Here is a 20,525-nt window from a genome sequence, read left to right on the forward strand (position 1 = left end):
GACAGGCAGCTAAAATTAACTAAATTGAAACTATCCCTCACTGCTTCAGCTTGTGCCCTCAACCAGCCTTGGAGTTTTGATCCAATCCTTGTTCAGAAAACTGGAAATGTTTCTATAAAATCAAATACAAATCCACATAAGAAGTAATCTCCTGGCTGGAAAGCAATTTTCATAGAGAAGGAAAACCAGCACTATTAATGTAAAAAGAACATCCCCGAAGGTTTGATGAAGCAGAATCCTTGGCTTACCTGGTTCAGTTTTGTTTGGAAAAATAAAACATCTCCAAGGGAGGGAGTGGTCCAAAGCTGGTCTCTACAGCATATCTGATTTCTAGGCAGTATTTTCAGAAGGAGTAAGAGTTCAAAACCGAGACAACTACAAAAATTCAGTTGGAAATGCTTTTTTTCTCCTTTTCTTCTCCTCTCTGAAATCTGCCCACCAAGGTTTTCAGTCTTGTTACTTTTTCCTTTCATGCCTGGAGAAGTCTCTCAAGCAGGAGAAACCTTGAAGCTGAAACAAAAATATTGTTAATTTCACAAAATGAGAGGGGGATGTAGTTCCTTTCCTATTCATTATTTAATCACAGAAATCTCAAAATAAAACCCTTCAGATATGGGACATTTGTGTCCCTATGAAACTGATTCACATCACATAAGCTCAGGAGTTCAGTTAAATACCATTAATTTAAAATTCTTCTGTGTTGAATTCACTAAACTCAATTACCTGCTTTACAGAATTGACAAAGCTTATTTTTATGAAATTTCTTTACAAAAAATTATGTGATCTGTTCCCAAAGTTTTGTTTGTTCTGGTAGAAGCAGAGCTGAACTTCAGAGACCTCTACAAGCAATCCCTGAATGTGTCCTTTGCCCATAAAAAAGAACACCTTTATGAAGTTCAAAAGGAAATATCCATCAGGCCATCAGGTAAGGTTTGCAGTAGAATCCAGTTCATGAAAGATTTGTTTTTAACCAGTCTTATGGCAAAAAAAAAAAAAAAAAAAAAATTACAGGAAGGATGCTATTAGTTTGAAATTTTTGGGTTATCCAAATAAGGTTACATTTTACTTTGTGTGGGGTTTGTCTTCTCTCAGTTACCTTGGGTTTTGCCATTTCTTTGAGGTAAGACTGAAAACTTTTGCTGCTGTTTGGAAGGCCAGTATGAGACACAATAGATCTGAGGTGAAGAAAGAAACTTGTAAGCTGCTGCTTATTTATTGCTGGCTGCCATGATGAAAAGTTAGAGGAAGCAACAGGCTCCCTGCACTTCTAGTCTTGTCATTCTCCTGAAAGGCTCCACTAAAAGGTGGCCAGGGCTCCACTCCTACATGGCCATGCTTCTTACAATCTACACAGATCTGTAGAGGGTTGCATGAGTGGGAAATAATTTCCCCTTCATTGTTCAAACGTGAAGCTCTTCTGCAGTTTTGACACAGTATTGCTGCTGTTAACTCTGCTCATTCTCTAGAACAAAAAGAAAATTGTATAGATAGAGTGATTTGATTCTTTCCAGCCTTGCACCTTCAACCCATATAGGGAAGTAAGGGAAGAAACAATGGTGCCTTGTCTTTTCTATGACCTTATTAAATCCTGTTTTCTATTTCAACCTCCAAATAGGCACAGAAAATGTAATTTCTTGCTAAAGTGACACCGCTTACAAAGACTGGTATGAGAAGGATAACATGGGGGAGGAGGGGGCACTCAAAGAGGAACCAGAATCTGAGAAAACTGCAGATCTCGATTCTTCTGTCTAGGGAATTAAAGACTGCTAATTGTTCTCTTGCAAGACATGGGTAGCGATTGTCACATTAGACTGCTGCGGAGGGATGTGTGTCTTGGGCTAGAGGCTCAACACGAGGGTGACTGCGCGGAGCAGCACAACTGCCGGTCCAAGTGGCTGTCAAGTGCTCCAAGTAATCCAATCTGACGTTTGTGTGTTAACTTTCTTGCAGTTACCTTAACCTGACTTCAGTTTGTAGGTTGCTAGTAAGCCTTCTCAGGCGTGATCCCAGACACTGAACTAATTTGGTTCCTAGTTTTCACTGTAGTCTTTTCCAAAGGGGTGGTGGGAGGTAATGCTCTGTGAAGCCAGGGAGCAAACCTCCCTGTCTGGCTCTACATGACTAACACCCCCATAAAAACTGGACTGAAAGCAAAGTCGTTGAAAACAGACTGCTGAACCGGGCAGCAGTTCTCAGAGAACTTTGAAAATCTCCCTACGGAGTGAATCTGGCCAGCTGGCTCGTAAGACGCAGCGCTGTGTGACAGCCGCGTCCTGTGATGGTGGCAGGGCCGGCGGGGGGGAGCGAGCTGGCGCAGCCCCGGACCAGGTGTGGGTGAGGGGCTGGAAGAGGCACCTGAGCCAGGAGCCCCGCTCCAAGGAGCGCCCAGGACAGACCGTGGGAAGGCGAGAACCGCGCCGGTTTTTGAGGTGTTCCGAGCCCGGCACTGTGAGGCGCGGGGCTGTGGAGCAGCTATCAGGGCCGGCTGTGCTACCCACCCGAGGAGAAACCTCGGGGGCGGTGCCGCTCCCCTCCCTCACGAACTACAGCTCCCGACGTGCCTTGCTGTGGCCTGCCCTGGCCGGGCCAGAGCAGGTGGCGCGCTGCCCTGCGGGAGCTGTAGGCCGAGAGAAATCGATGGGTAGCGGGACAGTGGCGGGCAGGGAAGGGTTTTCGGTTCTCGGCCCGGCCCGCGGTCTGTGGGGGAGAACCGGACCCCGGGCAGGGAGGGCGGCGGGGCGGGGGAACCGTGGGGATCGGGGACGCACGTCAGTCGCCCCGCCAGGCGGCGCGCGCGCTCCCACGCCGGATGCTGAGGGGGAGAAGGGGGTGCGCGGGCGCGCGCTCGACGAGGCAAAGGGGGGTGGGGGGGGAGGGAGAGGAGCCGGGGGAGCGCGCGCTCGTATGTAAATGAGCGGGCGTGAGGTCAGAGGCAGATGGAAAAGGGAACAGAAGGAATGGCCGCCGCGGCTCCCGCTCCTCCTGCCGCCGCCTCCCAGTGCCGGAGCCCCCGCTGCACGGCGGAGCGAAGGGGAGTCCGCCGAGAACTCGACTCCTGGCGGCACCGGCTCATGCACTGTGTGGGTAAGAGAGGGGGCGGCGGCGGCGTGTCCCGGCTGCAGCGGGGGGGACCGAGGGGCGGAGGACGGGGCGGCGAGCGGGGTCGGAGAAGGGAATGGGCAGCGGGGCGGGCGAGGCTCTCTGAGCCCAGATCTGTCGAGTGGGCGGAGGGGGGGGGGGGAGCGGAGATGGAGGAGCAGCTCCAGCGGCTTTCTTGGAGGGTGGGAGCGGAGACGGGGTCTGTAAGGGAGAGCGAAGGTCCTAAGCCGCCTCCGGGCACGGGAGGGTGGGTGTTACGGCTTTGCCTGGGGCCGCCGGCTCCCTCCAGTCATCGCCGACCGAGACCCCTTCTCGGTTCGGGTCCTTTTGTCTCGGCTTCTCGTCGTTCGCGCGGTGAGCGCCGGTGGCTGCCCCCCTCCTCTCCTCCTCCATCGCCAGTGCCTGGGGGGCGGAGGGGGGAAGGGAGCCCGCCTCTGTGTGTGTATCTGTGTGTGCGTGCGCCTTTAAGAGGGAGCCGCTCCTGCACTGACGGTTGGGATTTGAAGTTTTCCCTCCCCCTGGAAGTTGTCATGGCGACGGCAGCTCTCCCCCCTCCCGCCCCCGGGGCTGCCCCGGTGGCTCTCGTGCCGGGAGGTTTCCCGGGTCACGTGACTCCCCCGCGCGTGTCCGGCTGGCGGGGGCGCGCGGGCACCGGCGGCGTTCCCGCCTGGAGGAGCCCCGGTCCCGGGGCTGCTCCCGCTGCGCTCCGCCAGGGCAAATGCTGCATCCCCTCTCGGCCCCGTCCCTGTAAGCACTGGCATTCGGCACGTGTGCCGCCTCGGGGCGGCGGGCGCTTCGGTTGGGATTTTTTTGTTTATTTGTTTAGTGGAGGTGGTGTGTGAGTGCTGAGGCCAGGAACTGCCTATTTGTATTGTTTCAACAGTCCTTTCCCTTCTTGGGGAAATAGAATCCTTGATCTTCAAGTAGGGTTTTAGAGTCAGTGCCGATCCTCCCTGATGGCTGAGCCGAGAAACAGATCTAGTGTGGCTGGGAGGCTGAGCTGCACTTCATTCAGTGTTTCTGCCGGCACTTGAGGCAAGAGCAGAGTAAGAAGAGAATACCTAACAAGCTGGCATACCTGTATTTACAGGCAATTAGTACTAATCCAATATCCGTGGATTTTTTTACATTTTTCAGTAACCTGATAACTGCCTGTTACACACAAGCTTCTTGATCTCGCTGTGTTGCCGCAAGAGCCCTTGTAAACACCTGTTATAACACCTGTATATATGTCAGCATGTCTGTGTATGCTTGCAGTGTCTTTTTATTTCTCCAAGTTAAATTACTGTTTAGAAAATAGTTGTTTCCAAGCACTACTACACTATATAACACTTCTAATAGAAAGAATGCGGTTTAATTAGAATATACATATAGGAGAGCCAGTTTATTTGCATAGGTGCTGTGATAAGGTATTTAATCTGAGGATGGATATCTCTCACAAGTGGCACTTTCTGTGGTTGCCTGTTATTTAATGGCATTTCACTTAAAAATTTGAACTGAAATCCAGAAGTCTGCTTGACAGTGGATGACTGAAGGAGTCTTCTGGTGTTAATTGTGTATTGTCAGATGTGTTTGAGAAACAGTTGCACAGCACAACCTACACTGAGAAGTGTAAGAAATACAAGAAGTTGAGTCCTCTACTGGGAAGATCTCCTGGGTTTAGTGAACTTCTTCAGAGTTGCCTTTTGGGTTGGCCTTTGTCTGGGAATTGCAAAGTGCAGAACTGTCATATAATTGCTTACATAGTGCAATTACTGATTGCACTACGGTTGTGCTTCACATTCAGCTTTGTCTTATTTGGAATAAAAGTTAAGGGTATGATTTCTTTGTATGTTCATGATCAGAAATTCAGTTAAAAGAAAGGAACCCTGAGATTATTAGCAACTGCTGAGGAGAAAGGACATAGGTTATGGTTTAATAGTTAGTCAAGCACTATCTCAGTTAAGAACTGTTACCTGGCAGGCCTGTTGAGCAGCTCTTATCAGAGAGAGAGTGTAAACAAAGTGGCAAGAAAGTGAGTAGTCAGGATAATGGAGGTAGAGTATGATTAACAGGTTTGGGCTGGGGGTTTTTTGTGTGGGGTTTTTTTCCTTTAATTCCTCTGAAATTCTGCTGCATTAAATTCTGTAAAATAACCTCCTACAATAGCCTAAAAATAACTTTTAAGGTAAAAATGGTTCATTGTTCTACTTCCCAAAGCATTCCTAAGGGTTTGAAGAGTCTAAAAGTTAGTGTTACCTGGAAGGTCTGAACAATGTCTGGGTTGATGGCCGAAATGGCAGCATGTTGGAGGAGGGAATGGTGAGTTTGATGGATTTGGCACTCTTCTCAAGAACCATGTTTGTAGTAAAGTGAGAAAAATAATATGGTAAGGCAGTAGTCCCCCAGTTCTTGAACTTTTTGGATGAACAATTTTATTTTGATGTCTTGTGTCATTTACTGTATTGATACTAAATTTGATATTGGCATTTCTGTAGTATAATTAATTGAACACTGAAATAATTTATCTGTCAAGGATTCCTCATCTACTTTCTTTATGGAAGTGACAAACGGACCCAGAAATAACACCTCCAAGACATTGGTTGAGCATTGTTCATATTTACAATGGTGAGACTGAAATAATATTCAGTGGAGGGCTAGTGATGGTTAGGGACTTCTGCTTGAAGGGCTCAGTTGCTGAATTGTTCATTGGTCAAAGCCTGGTTGCAGATTTAGCTCTAAAGCCCATGCATATATGTAAAAGCTTGGGGTCTGCCAGCCTGATAAGTTAATTTGTGACCTGCAGAATATGATTTAAAGTCTCATGTCAAAATGTTCAAACACGTAAAGAATTTGAAAAGCAAAACAGTGATAAAATTTCACTGACATTACTGAAAATTTCTTTGTTTGGTATCTAAACATACTTGAAAGTACGAAAGACTCCACATGGTAAATGAATGCAATATATTAACGGAAATTTGCAATAGGTGTTCAGTACAAAATGTCTGTTCAGCTGGAAATCTTTGTGTGTGTTATGTTGAGCACTGACATTCCTAAGATGCTTAGACTTGTGCTTATTGGGTGTTCCTAACTCTTGCATGACTCGATCAGAGTTCAAAACTAGATATTCTTAAAAAGCACCTGGACACCTCAATTCTGTTGTGTCCTTACAGCTGTATAGTATGTGCTGACAAGTATTGCTTATACTTATCAACAGTGCTCGCTGGTATGTTTTGGCTTAGGTACAGTCTTTGTGGCATAACTAACACAAAATACCCTAATTGTAAATTGTGTGTTTATAGAAAAGTGCCAGAAAGCTCAGGGTTGAAGTACCTGAGTTGGCCAGTAACTGAATTCTGTGGTTTAAATTGCAAGGTATTTTATAGAGGTGACTATCACAAGGATTAAAACATGCTTTCTGATGCTCTTTGATTAGAACTTTGTCATGTGAATTGATTAATTCTATTTCATTGGATTGGGAGGCTTTGACAGTGTGGACCTCTAAGTCTAGCTCTGTGATCAGCCTTAAAAAACAGGATTTTATACAGGTTTTTCAAGCAGTAATTGATCCCACTGCCCAATTTCACTTGAACTTCACAGCTAGAGTGTTGGCAAGTACTTTGAGTTCCCATTACTTTCACGATTAGGCACAGAAGAGAGACCAAGTAATGGCTGGGATGCAAGAAAGGTTCAAGCACAGGGTTGGGCTTTTTGCTGTGTTATCACAGTAGCCTGTGAGTGAGGTTTGGAGTAGTAATATAGGGCTTTTTAATGGAAAGTGCCAGGTAATTCCAACCATGGATGTTGGAATCTTGCTAGGACCCTGCAGTGTGTTGTAAAAATACAACAGTGTCTAATTAAAACTTTCATTTTCAGTGAAAGATTAAAATATTATTGCTGCTTTTTCTAAAAAAATGAAATACATGGCTATTTGGGGTAAGGGCAGAAGTTTTACTGTTCCTCTGCTGTAGCTCGAGGGCACACATTTGACAGAAAATAGCCTTGGTATTACTTTCTTCTGAAAACTGCAATTTGATCAAAGTAAAAATCCATTTTTTTTATGTCTGTGAAATCTAGAATACAAATACTCCTTTACCCTTGTTATTTTTTCTGCCTTTTTCCTTCAAAACTAGGATACATTACTGCATCTAATTCTGTTTTGATAGATTTAGACTTCCAGTTCTTATTTTGTTTTAGTATATGAACTTCTGCTCCAGCTTACTATTTTTGAACAAGCTGTCTCAAAAGTGTACTTTTCAAGGGGAGGAATTCCCCCCCAAACAAAAGATTTATAGCTGCTTCATTTGGTGGTATCCCCACACTTGCAACACTCCTGCAATAAATACATCATGTCTTTATTCCCACAATATGCAGCAGTGTTCTCACTTTCCATGTGGATGTAAGTACTTTGCAGCAGGATAGTGTCACTTTTTTTTGTAACACTGCCATGGTTTTAGGTGATTTTTCTATGGTTGCCATTGTAGTAGTGGGAGAACCGGCTATTTTACTGTATTTATCCATGATGTTCTTATGTATCTACTAATGATAGTTATGGTGGCTCAGTGCTCTGTCACTTCTCAGGCCACTAACAGATGTCATGCAACAGTGACTTCAGTATGATACCTGCTTTGAACTCTTTTGCTTCCTTGGCACTCCAGCACCTTTAAACAGCCAGCAAGCCTGCTATGCCCATAGTGCCATCACCCAATATGATGGGCAGTAATACTGGTGTAAGGTGTTCCTGTGGATCTGTTGTGCTTTGAGCTGTGGTCTGAAACCCTTGGTGTGATTCCAGCCTGAAGCAGATCAAGGAAGTAATCTCCCGTTTACTGCAAATGTGAGAAGTAGAACAGGAATTCAATCTAGATCTCAGTCACAGCACAGGTTCACAGGCAGTTTTTGATGCAATGAGGGAAGATGATATCATGTAAGGGAATAGCTCAAACTAGTATTGCAGAGTTAGGTGTGTAAGTGGGCACTAGTGTCGGACACATATTGTGAACCACAGTTTAAGAAAGCAATAAAGTGCCATTTTGCATTTTCAAGTCCCATGGAACTGTTACTAGAATGGAGTAATTGCAATTCCGACTACATGTTCATGCCTCTTGGATGCTTGCATGAGCACTCGTTTCACCCCATCTGATCTGTTTTAACTCAGTATGTGGTCAGCTGGCTGTTGGAGAGTTGGGGGTTTGCTAAAAAAAAAAAAATCTGATGGCTCCGGCTGCTAGCACAAGGATAAGGATGGGCCTTTGCAACAGAAGCAGCAATGGGTAATAACAGAAAGAAGCCGTTGGATTTGTTTAGCTGACAGGAATGGAACACAGTCCTAAACTGCTAAACAATTTCCCTTGAACAAAACAGGTTAACAAAAGAGGGGAAAATGGTCAGTGTGTGTATATAGGTCATTGAAACTTTTGGAAGTTGCTGCAGCGTATGTACTGAATTAACTGTCTTTAGACTGAAGTAAGAGAAAACACATGGGGTTTGTTTTGTGTTGGACTACCTTTGTTTCAAATTTGCTATGTTAAATCAGCTTCTTTTCTTTACCCTCTCACAATCCATTTCAACTCATCAGCTTTTCTCTTAGAAAGAGGTAATTGCCCACTGATGTCATGTGTTTTATCTTATGATTGACTTTTGAGAGAAATGTCTATGTGGTGAAAACAGCACAAGAAAAGTTAGATTAATGATACCCAGAGATTTAGTTGAAAAGGCAGAGAGAGGAAGTTCTGTATATTTAGCTGTAGATGCAGTACTAGTTCATTGATCCCTTGAAAACCTGCAATTGTAAGGATCTGTGGAGCATAATTTTTATGAAAGATGAAACTGTTCCTGCTACATAGACTAATCCATGGATTGTGTGGCATGCATGCAGTGCTTGGTTTGAATTCTTTGCACATGGAGCAGAAGAAACGTGTTGCTGGGCATGCCAGCAGATGCAGATACACATATCTTCAGTAGTGTTGATAAAACCTGTGATTGTTTTTGGTGCTCCCTATGTCTAGATACTGGTATGTGGAAGCAGTTCAATTTTTAAGTGTTCCAAGAACTACTGTAATCTTTGTCAGTGTTTCTAGGGATAGCTTGAACTTTCTTATTGTATGTTCTTATATGGTAGCTGTTTACTTTATATGTGCTGATAGAGAGCTGAGAAATTTAAACTCTGATTTTCTACTTTATAGACACTGAGAATTTCCTAAGCTGGTACTTGTGTAAACCAAAGCCATGGAGTGCAAATAAAGTCACTGCAACTCCCTCTCAGTTCTTCCCTTGATTTGGCATTTAGTAACTATGCCCTCTAATGCTTGAGGTTGGTAACTTTCAGGGAATTTTTGTTTTTGTTGATGCATGACACAGTATTGTTGGTTTGCTTTCTGAACTCACTGTACCTGCCTTCATGATTTATGTTGACTGTCATGAGCATGCATTTATTAAACAGTTCAACAAATTAAACTGTAAAACTAATCTAGTTTAACACTAACCTAGAAAACAGGAGAAGAAACGTGGCAGGAAGAAGAAGAGGAAAGAAAAGGTCAGATCTAGTTTAACTTGGATCAGTTTTCCAATCAGGTTTACAGTGTACCTGTTTTTTTTCCCCTGAGTTAAGTGTAAGTAGCTTTACTGGGGAGAACAGGGCTTCTGATTTTTAGCAACTGCTTATTTTAGCAACATTTTTGGGTGTTTGAAGTGTGTAAGTTGGCTGGAGAGTGTCCCTAACCAACAAGACTGTTGATGAGAGAGAATATAGTACCACTAACAATAAGATCTTTCCACTTGTTCTCCCTTCGTAGTAGAACTTGTCTGGTGTAACAGTGAACTGCCCTTCTGTTTTAAGTTAGCCTGGGAGGCCTACTGTAAATTTTTTTTGTTGTTGTTGCTCTGGGTTGTTTTTTCTGTTAGTTGGGCCTCCTGTACTGCCTTGCTATGTGAGGAAAATAATAATAGGCATGTGTTCTGCTGGTCAGTTACCAGATCAGGGTATGCTGTTGAGGAGCTGTATTCCAGCTACTCTCAAATAGCTGAGGCTTGTACTGCCTACAGCTAAAACGGGAAAATTAGTACTTCTTTTCCACCCTTGCCTGTTTTATTTTTCAGCTACATTATATGGTTGTTTTGAGTAGATGGTTACAATGGATCCCTTTTTCTTGACTATGACTCAAGTATCAGGGCTTCAAAGTAAGTTGTTTTTCTAACCTTTAGAGTTCAGTGTGTTTATGTAGAGGTCAGGCACAGCTTTATAGACTTTACTAACTTAAAATTCTTTGTCCCAGTTAGAACTACTGTCTTTTATGTTATTATTGAACTTTGCTCTCTTCAATGTGCTTGGTGGGAACTTTGATAAGATAAGTTGGAACATTAATAGAGGTTGGAACAGAACTAAATTGCTGTGGTTCACATGTATAGTATCAAACTTCTGAAAAGTAAGATGATATTCTACATTTGGCTATCATACTTTAGGGAAAAAATCCACAGAGCACAAAACCAAACAAAATTAAAATCAAACACAACCTTGTTTGGGAGTATAAAGTTATGTGATACATCTCTTCTTTTTTCACTGCTAATCTACCACTTTATCCTTCCATTTACTACAGGCATAAAGAAGCCAGGAAGACGTGAGGGAAGAGTAGGGAAGATGGATGGTAGTGGCTCATCTGTTTGAGCATGTAAGGGCACAGAAGATGCATTGCAAAGAGCAAAGAACTCTGAATCTGCAGAAATGCATTGAGCTGTGGAGGCTGAATTCCTTTTTATGGGGCGTGGTCAGCAGCATGTCACTCTGCAGATCAAAGAGCCGCTGGTCAGGCGATTTTTTTGTTTCCACTTCTGGCACAGTCCAGGTTCCTGTGTAGTATCTTGAGAAGCTGGATTAACCCCTTCTTAGATAAACATCCTATTCTTGGCAAAATACTTCTAGCATCTCAGTTACTGCTCTTGTATTTGGTTCTCAACATCCATCCAGGCTTGTATCTCCATAGCAGCATGTGTTGTATTGCAGGAGTGTGAGTTGGGTAAATGTCACTAGATGTAATTTTTTTTTCCTGTTTTTTTTTTTTTTTTTAAAGTTTGTTGGTAAATGAAAGCTCACTGAATTTTTGATCTCATTAACTCTGTTCCTTGCTTTCACTTTCTCTATAACTTAGTAGAGTCCTGATACCCAATTATGAGACATCCTAGCTTTTGTGACATCTGGGAATTGATTACTCATGTTCAAAGTGCTGTTCAGTGGGAAAAAATACTGGTTTTCAGTGTGTTTTATTGTTAAATTTTGCTAGTTTATTTTAAAAATGCTAATTTGTCAGGTTTTAAGTATCTATCTTCCTCCTTCCACAGTTCCCAGCTTCTTCAAATCATCTTAATTAAAGGCTAGTTACTCGTACATGTGGATTATAGTTCTCACTATAATAAGTCGTAATTCCACTTTCATGGAATTTTATGGAATATTTAGCTTTATAAATTAGCTTTAGTGCATTTCTAGTCTGATGATCCAGTAATAAGTCAGAGGGAAGTGTAATTAATCTAGGGTTGAATATGTTCCTCCTTTTCATAACTGCTGTCAAAAAGCTTTGTGTATCTTATTTAAAAGTTTTATTTTCAATTTGAAAAAGCACTATACCATTTAGTAATGCCGGGTTAAAATGCTACTGCTGTAAAACTGCTGGACCTCTTTTGATTAATAATGAATTAGTATTGCTGCCATATATAATATAGAGTGTAGAAGGCTGCTTTAAAGGAGCCCGTTTTATGATTACAGCTGGCAGTTTGGCTCACAGAACAGAGTGTGCCACAGCAGGGCCCAGCTAAAAGTGACGATCTGACTTCACTGAAGTGTAGCTATTAAGCCCCCTAATCTGAAAATGGGTGAGGATTATCAAATGGCTACTGTTTTGTGACCTTAGTTCAGATCTAGGTCATTCTGGTGTTAGCCTCTGATGAGGGGGAAGAAAAATAGAATCTGAGTTTTACTGCTGCCTTAGACTGTTCTGTATATAGGCTTGAGTGCTAGCTGTGCCAAGCTGTTTCAAAAGTTTACTGTGCTAGCAGCTAAGTATTGCAGTGATTGTGGAGTTACCTCTGATTCTGGTACATGCTTCTTCAATTTCCTTATTCTTCCTGGACCCTCTCTGTCCTTCTTTCCATCCTTCAACTTTCATGAGTAGTATTTGACTAAAACAAACTTGAAAGTGATACAGTATAATGGCTGTTGAGGAAATAAGGTTTATAAACTCACTTCTGCCATTTTGAAAGGTGTCCCTACCCACAGCAGGAGGCTGGAGCTAGAGGAGCTTTAAGGTCCCTTCTAAGCCTCTTCTATGATCCCTGTTTACTTGGGAATTTTGCCACCTGTTGTGTGTTCCACTCTATTGTGGCTTTTGAGCTCAGAGATCTTCCTGTGATATCTAGAGAGTTTCAAAGCTGTCCTGATTGAAGTCCTGCCGCACCTCTTTCTGTTGATGCCTAAATCTTGTTTAGTTATAGTTGTCCTGTGATCTGTCAGGAAGTGAGATCCTTTGATCAAAGTAATTTCAACTGTGCAGCTCTTATTGGGTTCTTTGCTTCATTGCAGGTATGTTACTGCACATCATTTAATTAGATGTGAAATGAAATGTCATTTGTTTATCTTCGAGGCCTGCATCATAGTCTCTGCTGATGCAATGAGTCAGAACTTCTGATGTACTTCAATGCTTCTTTTAATTGTTGATTACATGTATTTAGCAAGGTAAAACTTAAGGAAATTGTCTTCTTGAGGCTAAACCATCTCTTTCAGCATTACTTGTTCTTGTCTTCCCCATTTTTTGTCAGTTCTGTACCTATTTTACATGCACAATACCCCACAGGCTTGACAAAGTTTTGTCTTGAGATGCCAGTTGGTGTTTAAATTGGTTAAACCATGACAACACATCTGTCCTAACTCTAACTGGTGTATGTGCCGTAAGCACTTAATACCAGTCTGCTCTAGTGGTGTCCATAAACATGCACTCCTGTTCCATGTCACCAAGCCCTCACAGCTCTCTAAGGACCTCTGAAATGTGAGGTGGCTCTTGATTTTTGGCCTTTCTTGTTTTTCTTGGGTGCCTTACTGCAGTTTGCATTAATCCCTTACTGCTTCTTAAACAGCAAAAACAGTCCCTTAAACTCATATTGGCCTTCCTTTTGAAATGCCAGATGTTATACCTTCTCAGAAAGAATTTCTTCAACAAGACCATCGGACTGGTTAGGATCTAGAAAGTATCTTTATTTCCCATCTGCATCCTTTTTGAAGTCTACTGACTCCTGAACAAATGGGTTCTACCCTAGTTAAATAGGATTTAATAAGAAAATGATCCATTTGGAACTTATGGTGTCGGTTCTTATCTTGAAACATTGGAATTGTCCAGAGGGCTCTGAGCTTAGTGCTAATGTGAAAAACTGCACTTCAGTACTAGCTGACCCTAGATCAGCTTCCTGCACAGCCCTCAGAAGCAATGGTAGATGAGCCCTGGGTCCTTCGTACCTCACTGTGTCACTTGCACAGAACAGAGCTTTTTCTTAAGCTGGAGCTTCTCCACAAAACATCACAATTTCACTGGAGAATTCATATTAGAGATAAACTGCTTAGTAAATCTTAAAATAGCAGAGTTTTTGAGCAAGTGTTCATCGGTAGATCAGTCATGTCTAAGTTACTGTTGTCACCTCTGTCGAGCTCCTTGTCCCACAAACCTTCAAAGAGTGAACTGAAACTTTAATGTATCATAGATGTCTTATTTAAGTGGTCAGTGCTTTCTGCAGTTACACTGCAGTTGCTTCCTGCAGCGTTACACTGCAGGAGAAAAAGCTGTGAGAGAAACACACTGTAGTATGACCTGAGGAAACTTGCATGATGAATTTAGGTTATTGAAGTCTGTAATATTATTTGCTGCATGTGTCTCTTAACTGGTGACTTTAGGAATACTTGTCCAGTGGTTCAGGAAGGGGTTTTGCTGGCCCACACCTGGCTTTATAAGGCCTTTACTCCAGACTGTCACATACAGTAGTAGTTTGACAGCTGCTACTTGATGTAACTTGAAGTAATTTCCCACTCCTTCATGTTGTCTGAGGAGATCCTGACATCGTTTCAGACTGAGGAATCAATCGAGTCATTCACTTGTCTCATTCAGCCACCAGCAGGAAGACCCAAAACAGCCTCTTCTTCTGTTGCTTGTGAGAGCATTTACTTGGTAGTGATTTGGGTGGTATGTTTGAAGAGCTGATAACTCTCCTTTGCTCTGTGTGGTGCTGCAATTCTCCACCTGCCTTTAACTGACCTGGTTAAGTGGCATTCAGGGTAGTTGCAGACTGAATACGCAACAGTTTCATGCGTTCAGCATCTCAAGTGGCAATCAGGCATTTTCTCCTCTTTCATTCTCATCCTTTCTGATAAGTAATAAATGTTTTTTTTCTTTTTGTGTGAGATAGGAGTGATCTTTACCTATGATACTGATTTAAGAAATTTAGTACCAGATAAGTAACTTTATACTAAGTTTTCCTGAATGCTGGTACTGAGATTGATCTGTTTCCTGCAGAAGTTTCCCTCTTGCTGGAAATGCAGACTGTGATCACACCTTTCATTTAAGAAATCCTATTAATGCATTCTTGACCTAGCAGTTCACTTGGCTTCCCTAACTGGTTGCAGTTGTCTTTCCAAATTGTTTCATTAGGAGGGAAAAGTGCTCTATTTACAGATCAGCTCAGAGTACTGAAGTTTCTTGTTTTTTCTTGCTTGAGACTTGAGGGAAACAGTGGGTTGTGGCTGTCTTGGGTAAATGAAACTCGCTAAACTGTGAGTGGAATAATGAACTCTGGTAAAGATTCTGCATTTTCTATTTATCTTCTAATTTAGGGTTCTTATGGAGAAAAAGAAGTGAACCCCAAGCCAACTGATTTGAATCCTTTTTTTTTTTTTTTCAGCTGCTTGATCTTAGAGCAGAATTTGTGCTGAGTTGGTTTTTTAAGGAATAAAATAGGGACATCCACTTTTTTCCTTTTCGCACAGTATACAGCGAAGAAGTATCTCTTTGTTTTTAAAGCAGACTAACAAATTTAGTAGTGAGAATTACTGTCTGTGGAAGTAATGACTATTTGCTTTTGCTAAGGAAAAGACAGTGCTGGAATACAGAAGGAGCAGAGTGTTTCTAAGACAGGATAGCTACTGTTAAAAGCCATCTGCCTTGTGTAAGTGATCTTGTCTGTTCCCAACTTGATTCAAGAATTCAGAATCTTGCCACTAGGTACTTAAAAATGTATCTGGTTTTCCTTTGTGGTGTTCTCCCTGCTCCCCAACTCAGGCTGGACAGTTGTTAGCAATGTGAAATTTGTAGAGTCTAATCAGAAATGTAATACAAAACTGTTGCAAAAATCTCCCAGTAAATTCTCATATCTAGTATATGGTTGAATTTCAGTGCTATAAGAATTCTGTTCCACTGCAGATGAATTCAAGTCCCATACTTTGAAGCTTACCATTTTCTCCCTTTATCTTGTGCCATAAATGATTGGGAGGAAGTTTATAAAAAGTTTGCACAGATGCATGCTAATTGCTTAAAGAAAAAAAAGCCAGACCAAAAAGTAAAAACCAAAAAAACCAAACCCCAATCACACCTACTTGAGCTTTTGATTTGTGTCAAATACTAAAAGCAAATCCCAGAGACTTTTTCCTGTTCTCTTCTTACACGTGACACCTTTTCTGTGATGAAAATGCCCAATGCAAAGCTAAAATTTGTGTTTAAAGTCTTTATTTCTGTATTTCTGCTTTTCTGATCTCCAGGGTGAAATGAAATCATTCAGCCTTCTTAATCAAAAGTTAAACAGCTGAAAACTTTTGTCTGTTCATTTCAGTGTGTTCTGAAGGTTCAGGAGATGTTGACTTGAATGATGCAGATTCCAGGTTGGTTCTCCATGACCTGTGAGCTGGGATACATTGCCTATGTGCCTTGAGCAATGACATCTTTTCTTCTATTCACTGAACATGTTCAGGAGCTGGTTTGAAATCACAGTTTAGCTAAGTTCTTTCAATCTTACAGGAGCATGTGGGGCACTTGCAGTTTAAGCCTTGAGCACCAGAATATATTTAGAGTTAAAAAATTTAATTTGAAGTTTTTAAATAGATAGAAGTCGGTTTCTTATCAACATGTTGCTGGCTCTACGTTTTGTCTAATTTGCAAAGCCAGATTCTGCCTGGGTTTAAAAATTATGGCTATTAGAGGCTGTTCTGGGGGAAGAAGGGTGCTGGTTTATTTTTTTAAAACTAAGTATTTGTAAAAATAAGCTGTAAATTAAAGGTGAAAATACATGGCATAGGAATTATAAAATGCAGGAAAGTGAACTTCAGACAAATTTAAGAAATTAACTACTATTAGAAACGTATATTCCACTCATTTCATGCTCTCATAGTGGTACTTCTAGGATTACTAGAATGTTTTTTAATTATCTGGTTTCAGCATTTGTGTTAATGATACATATGAAAATAAAGATTTTGAGGAATTTGACCTGAGATTTATAGAGTTCATAGTTCACCCGCTGTGTTATAGTTTGGTAGCTTGATACAAGAGCTGTTCCTTTTGGAGCTTCAGTAGGTAAGAAGAGTGTCAATTGATTTCAGTGCAGTTTAGTTGCAGAGTTTCAGTCAATTTCAAACTTTTTAAATAATAGAAACCAGTAAATAGTTTCTCAATAACAAATGGTTTCTGAATAGGAGGAAGATGAATCTGCTGGGAGAGATGAATGACTGTCTTCCAGTTCATTTCAAAGCTATTTGTGGGAAATAGGTTGAATGACATAGAAATTATAATTTAAAAGAAACCTGAAAATTCCATTGAAAATGAATCACTTCTGAAATTCTTCTTCCTTGTAAAACTTAGTGTCAGGCAGCAGTTTCATGGAATGCTCTGGAAACTTGTAACTTCATTAGCTTGCAGTAGACACATGGTGTAACACGGAATCCTAAGCTTCAGTTTCTCAAAAGCCCATCAGGTTAGGAATGTTCTGATTTGTTTGCTTGTTGTTTTGTGGGGGGGTTTTGGTTGGTTGGTTTTTGGGGTTTTTTGTGCTCAGTGTACTGGGGTACTTTTTCTAAAAGCTTTTCTTAGTGGAAAGCCCAGTGTTCTTTGATTCTTCTAATCCAGGAAGTGTGCAAGACCTGTTTATTTGTTAATTGACTCCTAGACTTTGTCCCAGATGCTGGTTGTTTTACTGCTGTGCAGTATCACACATGCAATGTTGTGACCTGTCCATTGTTACAGACTCGCTGTGGACTTGACTTTTTTCTGTGTTTTAGTGAACATCTGACTAGGCCTTCAAGGAGAAGAAAATAATTTGTCCGACAATTCTAAATGGTTAGGTAAAATAGCCAGACTTTTTAGTCCTCTTGTAAATCTTGAAATTATTATTAAGAAACAGACACATGCTTTAGGCACATGGTTTTCTGAAAGTGACAGTTGTTTCTGTCTCTTACTCTTGGGCATTGTTCTCCTCATGTTGTAAAACACTTAAATTGATACTAAATGTCGTGAGCATTTTTCCAAACTGGATGTAATCTTTTACAGACTCTTCCTTCCTCTGAATTTCCTTCTCTAAGGATACAAGCTACGAACTGGTCAAATTATTGCCGGCACTGTTCTGGGGAACAGTTGGTGCCTAGCAAGCTCTGATGTAGGGTCTTGCAAAAAGAAAGGCAGGATAAGCTTCAGGCTGAACACCAATATTCACACCAATTCCATATTTAAATGTCCCAGTGCAGCAGCTGGGATTAGATTACTTTTCAAAGAGAGATTTTAGAGAACAGAAATTAAGTTTTAGTAACTGTCACTTGGAGACATTTTTCTCTCTCCCTACCCACAGAGCAGCATAGACACTTCTGAAGTGTCTTCCTTAGGTCTTTTAAATTATAAATAACACAAGTCTCCCAGAATCTCACTACTACATTAGAAATTAAATCTACTTTTAACCTTGGCAATGTCTGAAGGAACAGTAAAAAGTGTCATGTTGGGCTCTCCTGTTTACAAGTCTGTAAGGACACATTGGCATAGAAGATTACTTAGGAGAATGGAACTGCTTCTCTTTTTATTGAACCTCATTTTTCTTGCTGTGATTTATAAATACCTGAACTCTAAGTTCATGCTAATTGCAGTCTTTATTTAACCTACAAAAACTTCCCCCTCCCACCCCTGTTGGCTGCCACCCTTTTCTTTAAAATTGTGAACAATTGGGGGGAGGCAGGACATTTCCTCTTTTTGTTCTGCCTCTGAGGTATGGCCAGTGTCAGTCTCCTTCTTTGTATTCAGCTTAATGTTTGTAACTGCTTCATGTTACAGTGAGTTCTTTTGATGTACGTAGTATTTTTGTGAAACTATATTTCATCACTGTCTCCAGCCCCGCAGTAAGGCACAGCATAGAGAGTTGAAACCAAGGATTTTTATCCTAAGTGAAAAGTAAGCAGTTAGAACTGTCGTGGTTCTGTAGTCTCATTTCAAGTTTTGGTCACCCTGTCTTGCTGGCAGCAACAGTGTCCTCAGCTGCATTAATTCTTAGAGTCAAGATTTGCAGAGAAGGAAAAGCATCATTTTAGCTATGGTTTGGAATTTGTATTGGAGTCTAAATAGAGGATTTCCTCCCTTTCAGTTTGGAATCTCTGGTATGTTGGTTCCTGTTTGCTCAGGGAACTGAATCAATATGGTAAAGAAAATGAGTGTTTTAAGTTAAATGTTAGGAGTTTCTATTATAAGAGAACTTTTTAGTGCTGTAAGCAAGAAATGGATTCAAGCTAGACAACATATTCAACACAAGCCCCAGCCCTGCTCTGTTCCTATGCAAAATCTGTCCTAAATTAAGTCTCAAGAATTTTTCTGCAAGAAAAATTCGTTGCTTTTTACCTGATAATCTGGCCAACACTTAATCAAATAATATATTTTAAGAATAGATATTCTGTAGTGATGTTACAAACAGGAAAAATAAAATGTTTGAATAAAAATATTATAATTTTTGTTTCCGTTGTCATGCTTTGTCTTGAATACTCTGTCTAGAAAGTTATTTTTTGTTCTTGCCATTTGTATAAATGGCAAAAAGGTGATTATTGAGTGTTTGATTATTGTTTAGTTTGTTTGGGTTTTGGGGTTTTTTTCCCCTTTTTTTTAATCTCGGTGCTTCAGTTGTTTGATACAATAGTCAATCCTTTCCAGATTGTTGCAGTAGTAGATTTAAAGAAATATATAAGTAGAACCAAACTAAAATAAGCCACAATTAACAACAAAAGCCTTGTGACTTTGAGATTTATGTCAATATATAAGCAAGACTCAAATTATTAATCCTTCTGTGGTTAGGGGGGAACAGTGGGCAAAAAGGACAGCTGCTGACCTGTGAAAGGAAGAGAGGCAAAAGAAACAGATACAGATATTAAAGCTTAATTTAAATTTCTCTGTTAAACACACTGCTGTGCTTCTATAAAATATTAAAATAACTCTCTTCTCTACAGAGTATTCTGCTTTAACAAGTTTTTAGGGTATTTCTGCTCTATATCATAATGGTGGGACAAAGGTAACTAGGTATAATAAAAAATTGATGTAATTATTTTATGGTTTTTTCAAAATTTTGAATTAGAGCTACAGAAAGCTCAGAAAATATTTTTTACATAATTGAGAGTGGTCTTATATATCAAAGGAACTTGGTGATGGATGAGTAATAAACACATACTCTTGAAGGGTTTCGGTTTCTGATGACTGAACATGAGCTCCAAGTCCCTTTCCTATGAAAGGGTTAACTTGTAAGAAAGGCAGATGACTTTTTTGAGTAAGCCAAAACAAAATCCTGCTTCCTACTCTTGAACCTGTATTAATGATAAATAATATTTATCAGTAAATATTGAAGCACTATTGAGAGAGAATTTGAAGAAAAGTGAAAGATTTTCTTTCAGGGAAGCTGCAGCTAGTGCTTTGTCTGAAAAGAACAAATTAAAAAAAAATTTGTTCTAATATTTGACAAAACCAGTGAAGCTGAATTCTGTCTGTAGTATGATTGTTTTAATCCAAGGTAGCAGTCTTTGTAAGGCAAATTACAAAACTTCCTCCAGATAAACTCCTGTACTGAGCCAAGCTAAATAATGCAGTCATGAAAATTTACAGAATGGGGAGAAGAAGAATTGAAGTTTTTATTTAGATATAGTACTATTTTGGATTATGTGCTGTTTTCAAAAGGAATCACTTTTCAGGTGCGTGAAACAGGGCAAAGTTACAAGAATAGTGAGGGGAAATCAAATTTATTTTTCTGATGGTTATGTCAGTCATGTCAGTGAGTTTTATCTCACAACTTTGTTGTGAGATAAAGCTCACTGGCATGAAGCTACTGCTACTGAAATTAAAGTGTGTGTTAAATTAAATTAAAGTGTGTATGGGGTGAAGTGGGCAGGTAATAGAGAAGGTTGGCTTTTGGTTGGGGCATAA

General features: G+C 40.8%; 1 protein-coding gene across 7 annotated transcripts in view; it reads left to right on the forward strand.

Moving 5' to 3' along the window:
- The first annotated feature begins 2,823 nt into the window (after positions 1 to 2,823).
- The window catches only part of LCORL (ligand dependent nuclear receptor corepressor like), an 81,736-nt gene continuing 64,034 nt past the window's right edge, over positions 2,824 to 20,525 (forward strand). For 4 of the 7 annotated variants that reach the window (XM_050973424.1, XM_050973425.1, XM_050973428.1 and 1 more), the window contains exon 1: positions 2,824 to 3,084. In XM_050973424.1, coding sequence (XP_050829381.1) covers positions 2,937 to 3,084 — 148 coding nt within the window. In that variant the 5' untranslated portion in view covers positions 2,824 to 2,936. The remainder of the gene's footprint in view (positions 3,085 to 20,525) is intronic. The other 3 variants (XM_050973429.1, XM_050973430.1, XM_050973431.1) reach the window with 2 other exon arrangements.

Source organism: Serinus canaria, chromosome 4 (genome assembly GCF_022539315.1).
Source record: "Serinus canaria isolate serCan28SL12 chromosome 4, serCan2020, whole genome shotgun sequence".
In the NCBI taxonomy this organism is placed as follows: domain Eukaryota; kingdom Metazoa; phylum Chordata; class Aves; order Passeriformes; family Fringillidae; genus Serinus; species Serinus canaria.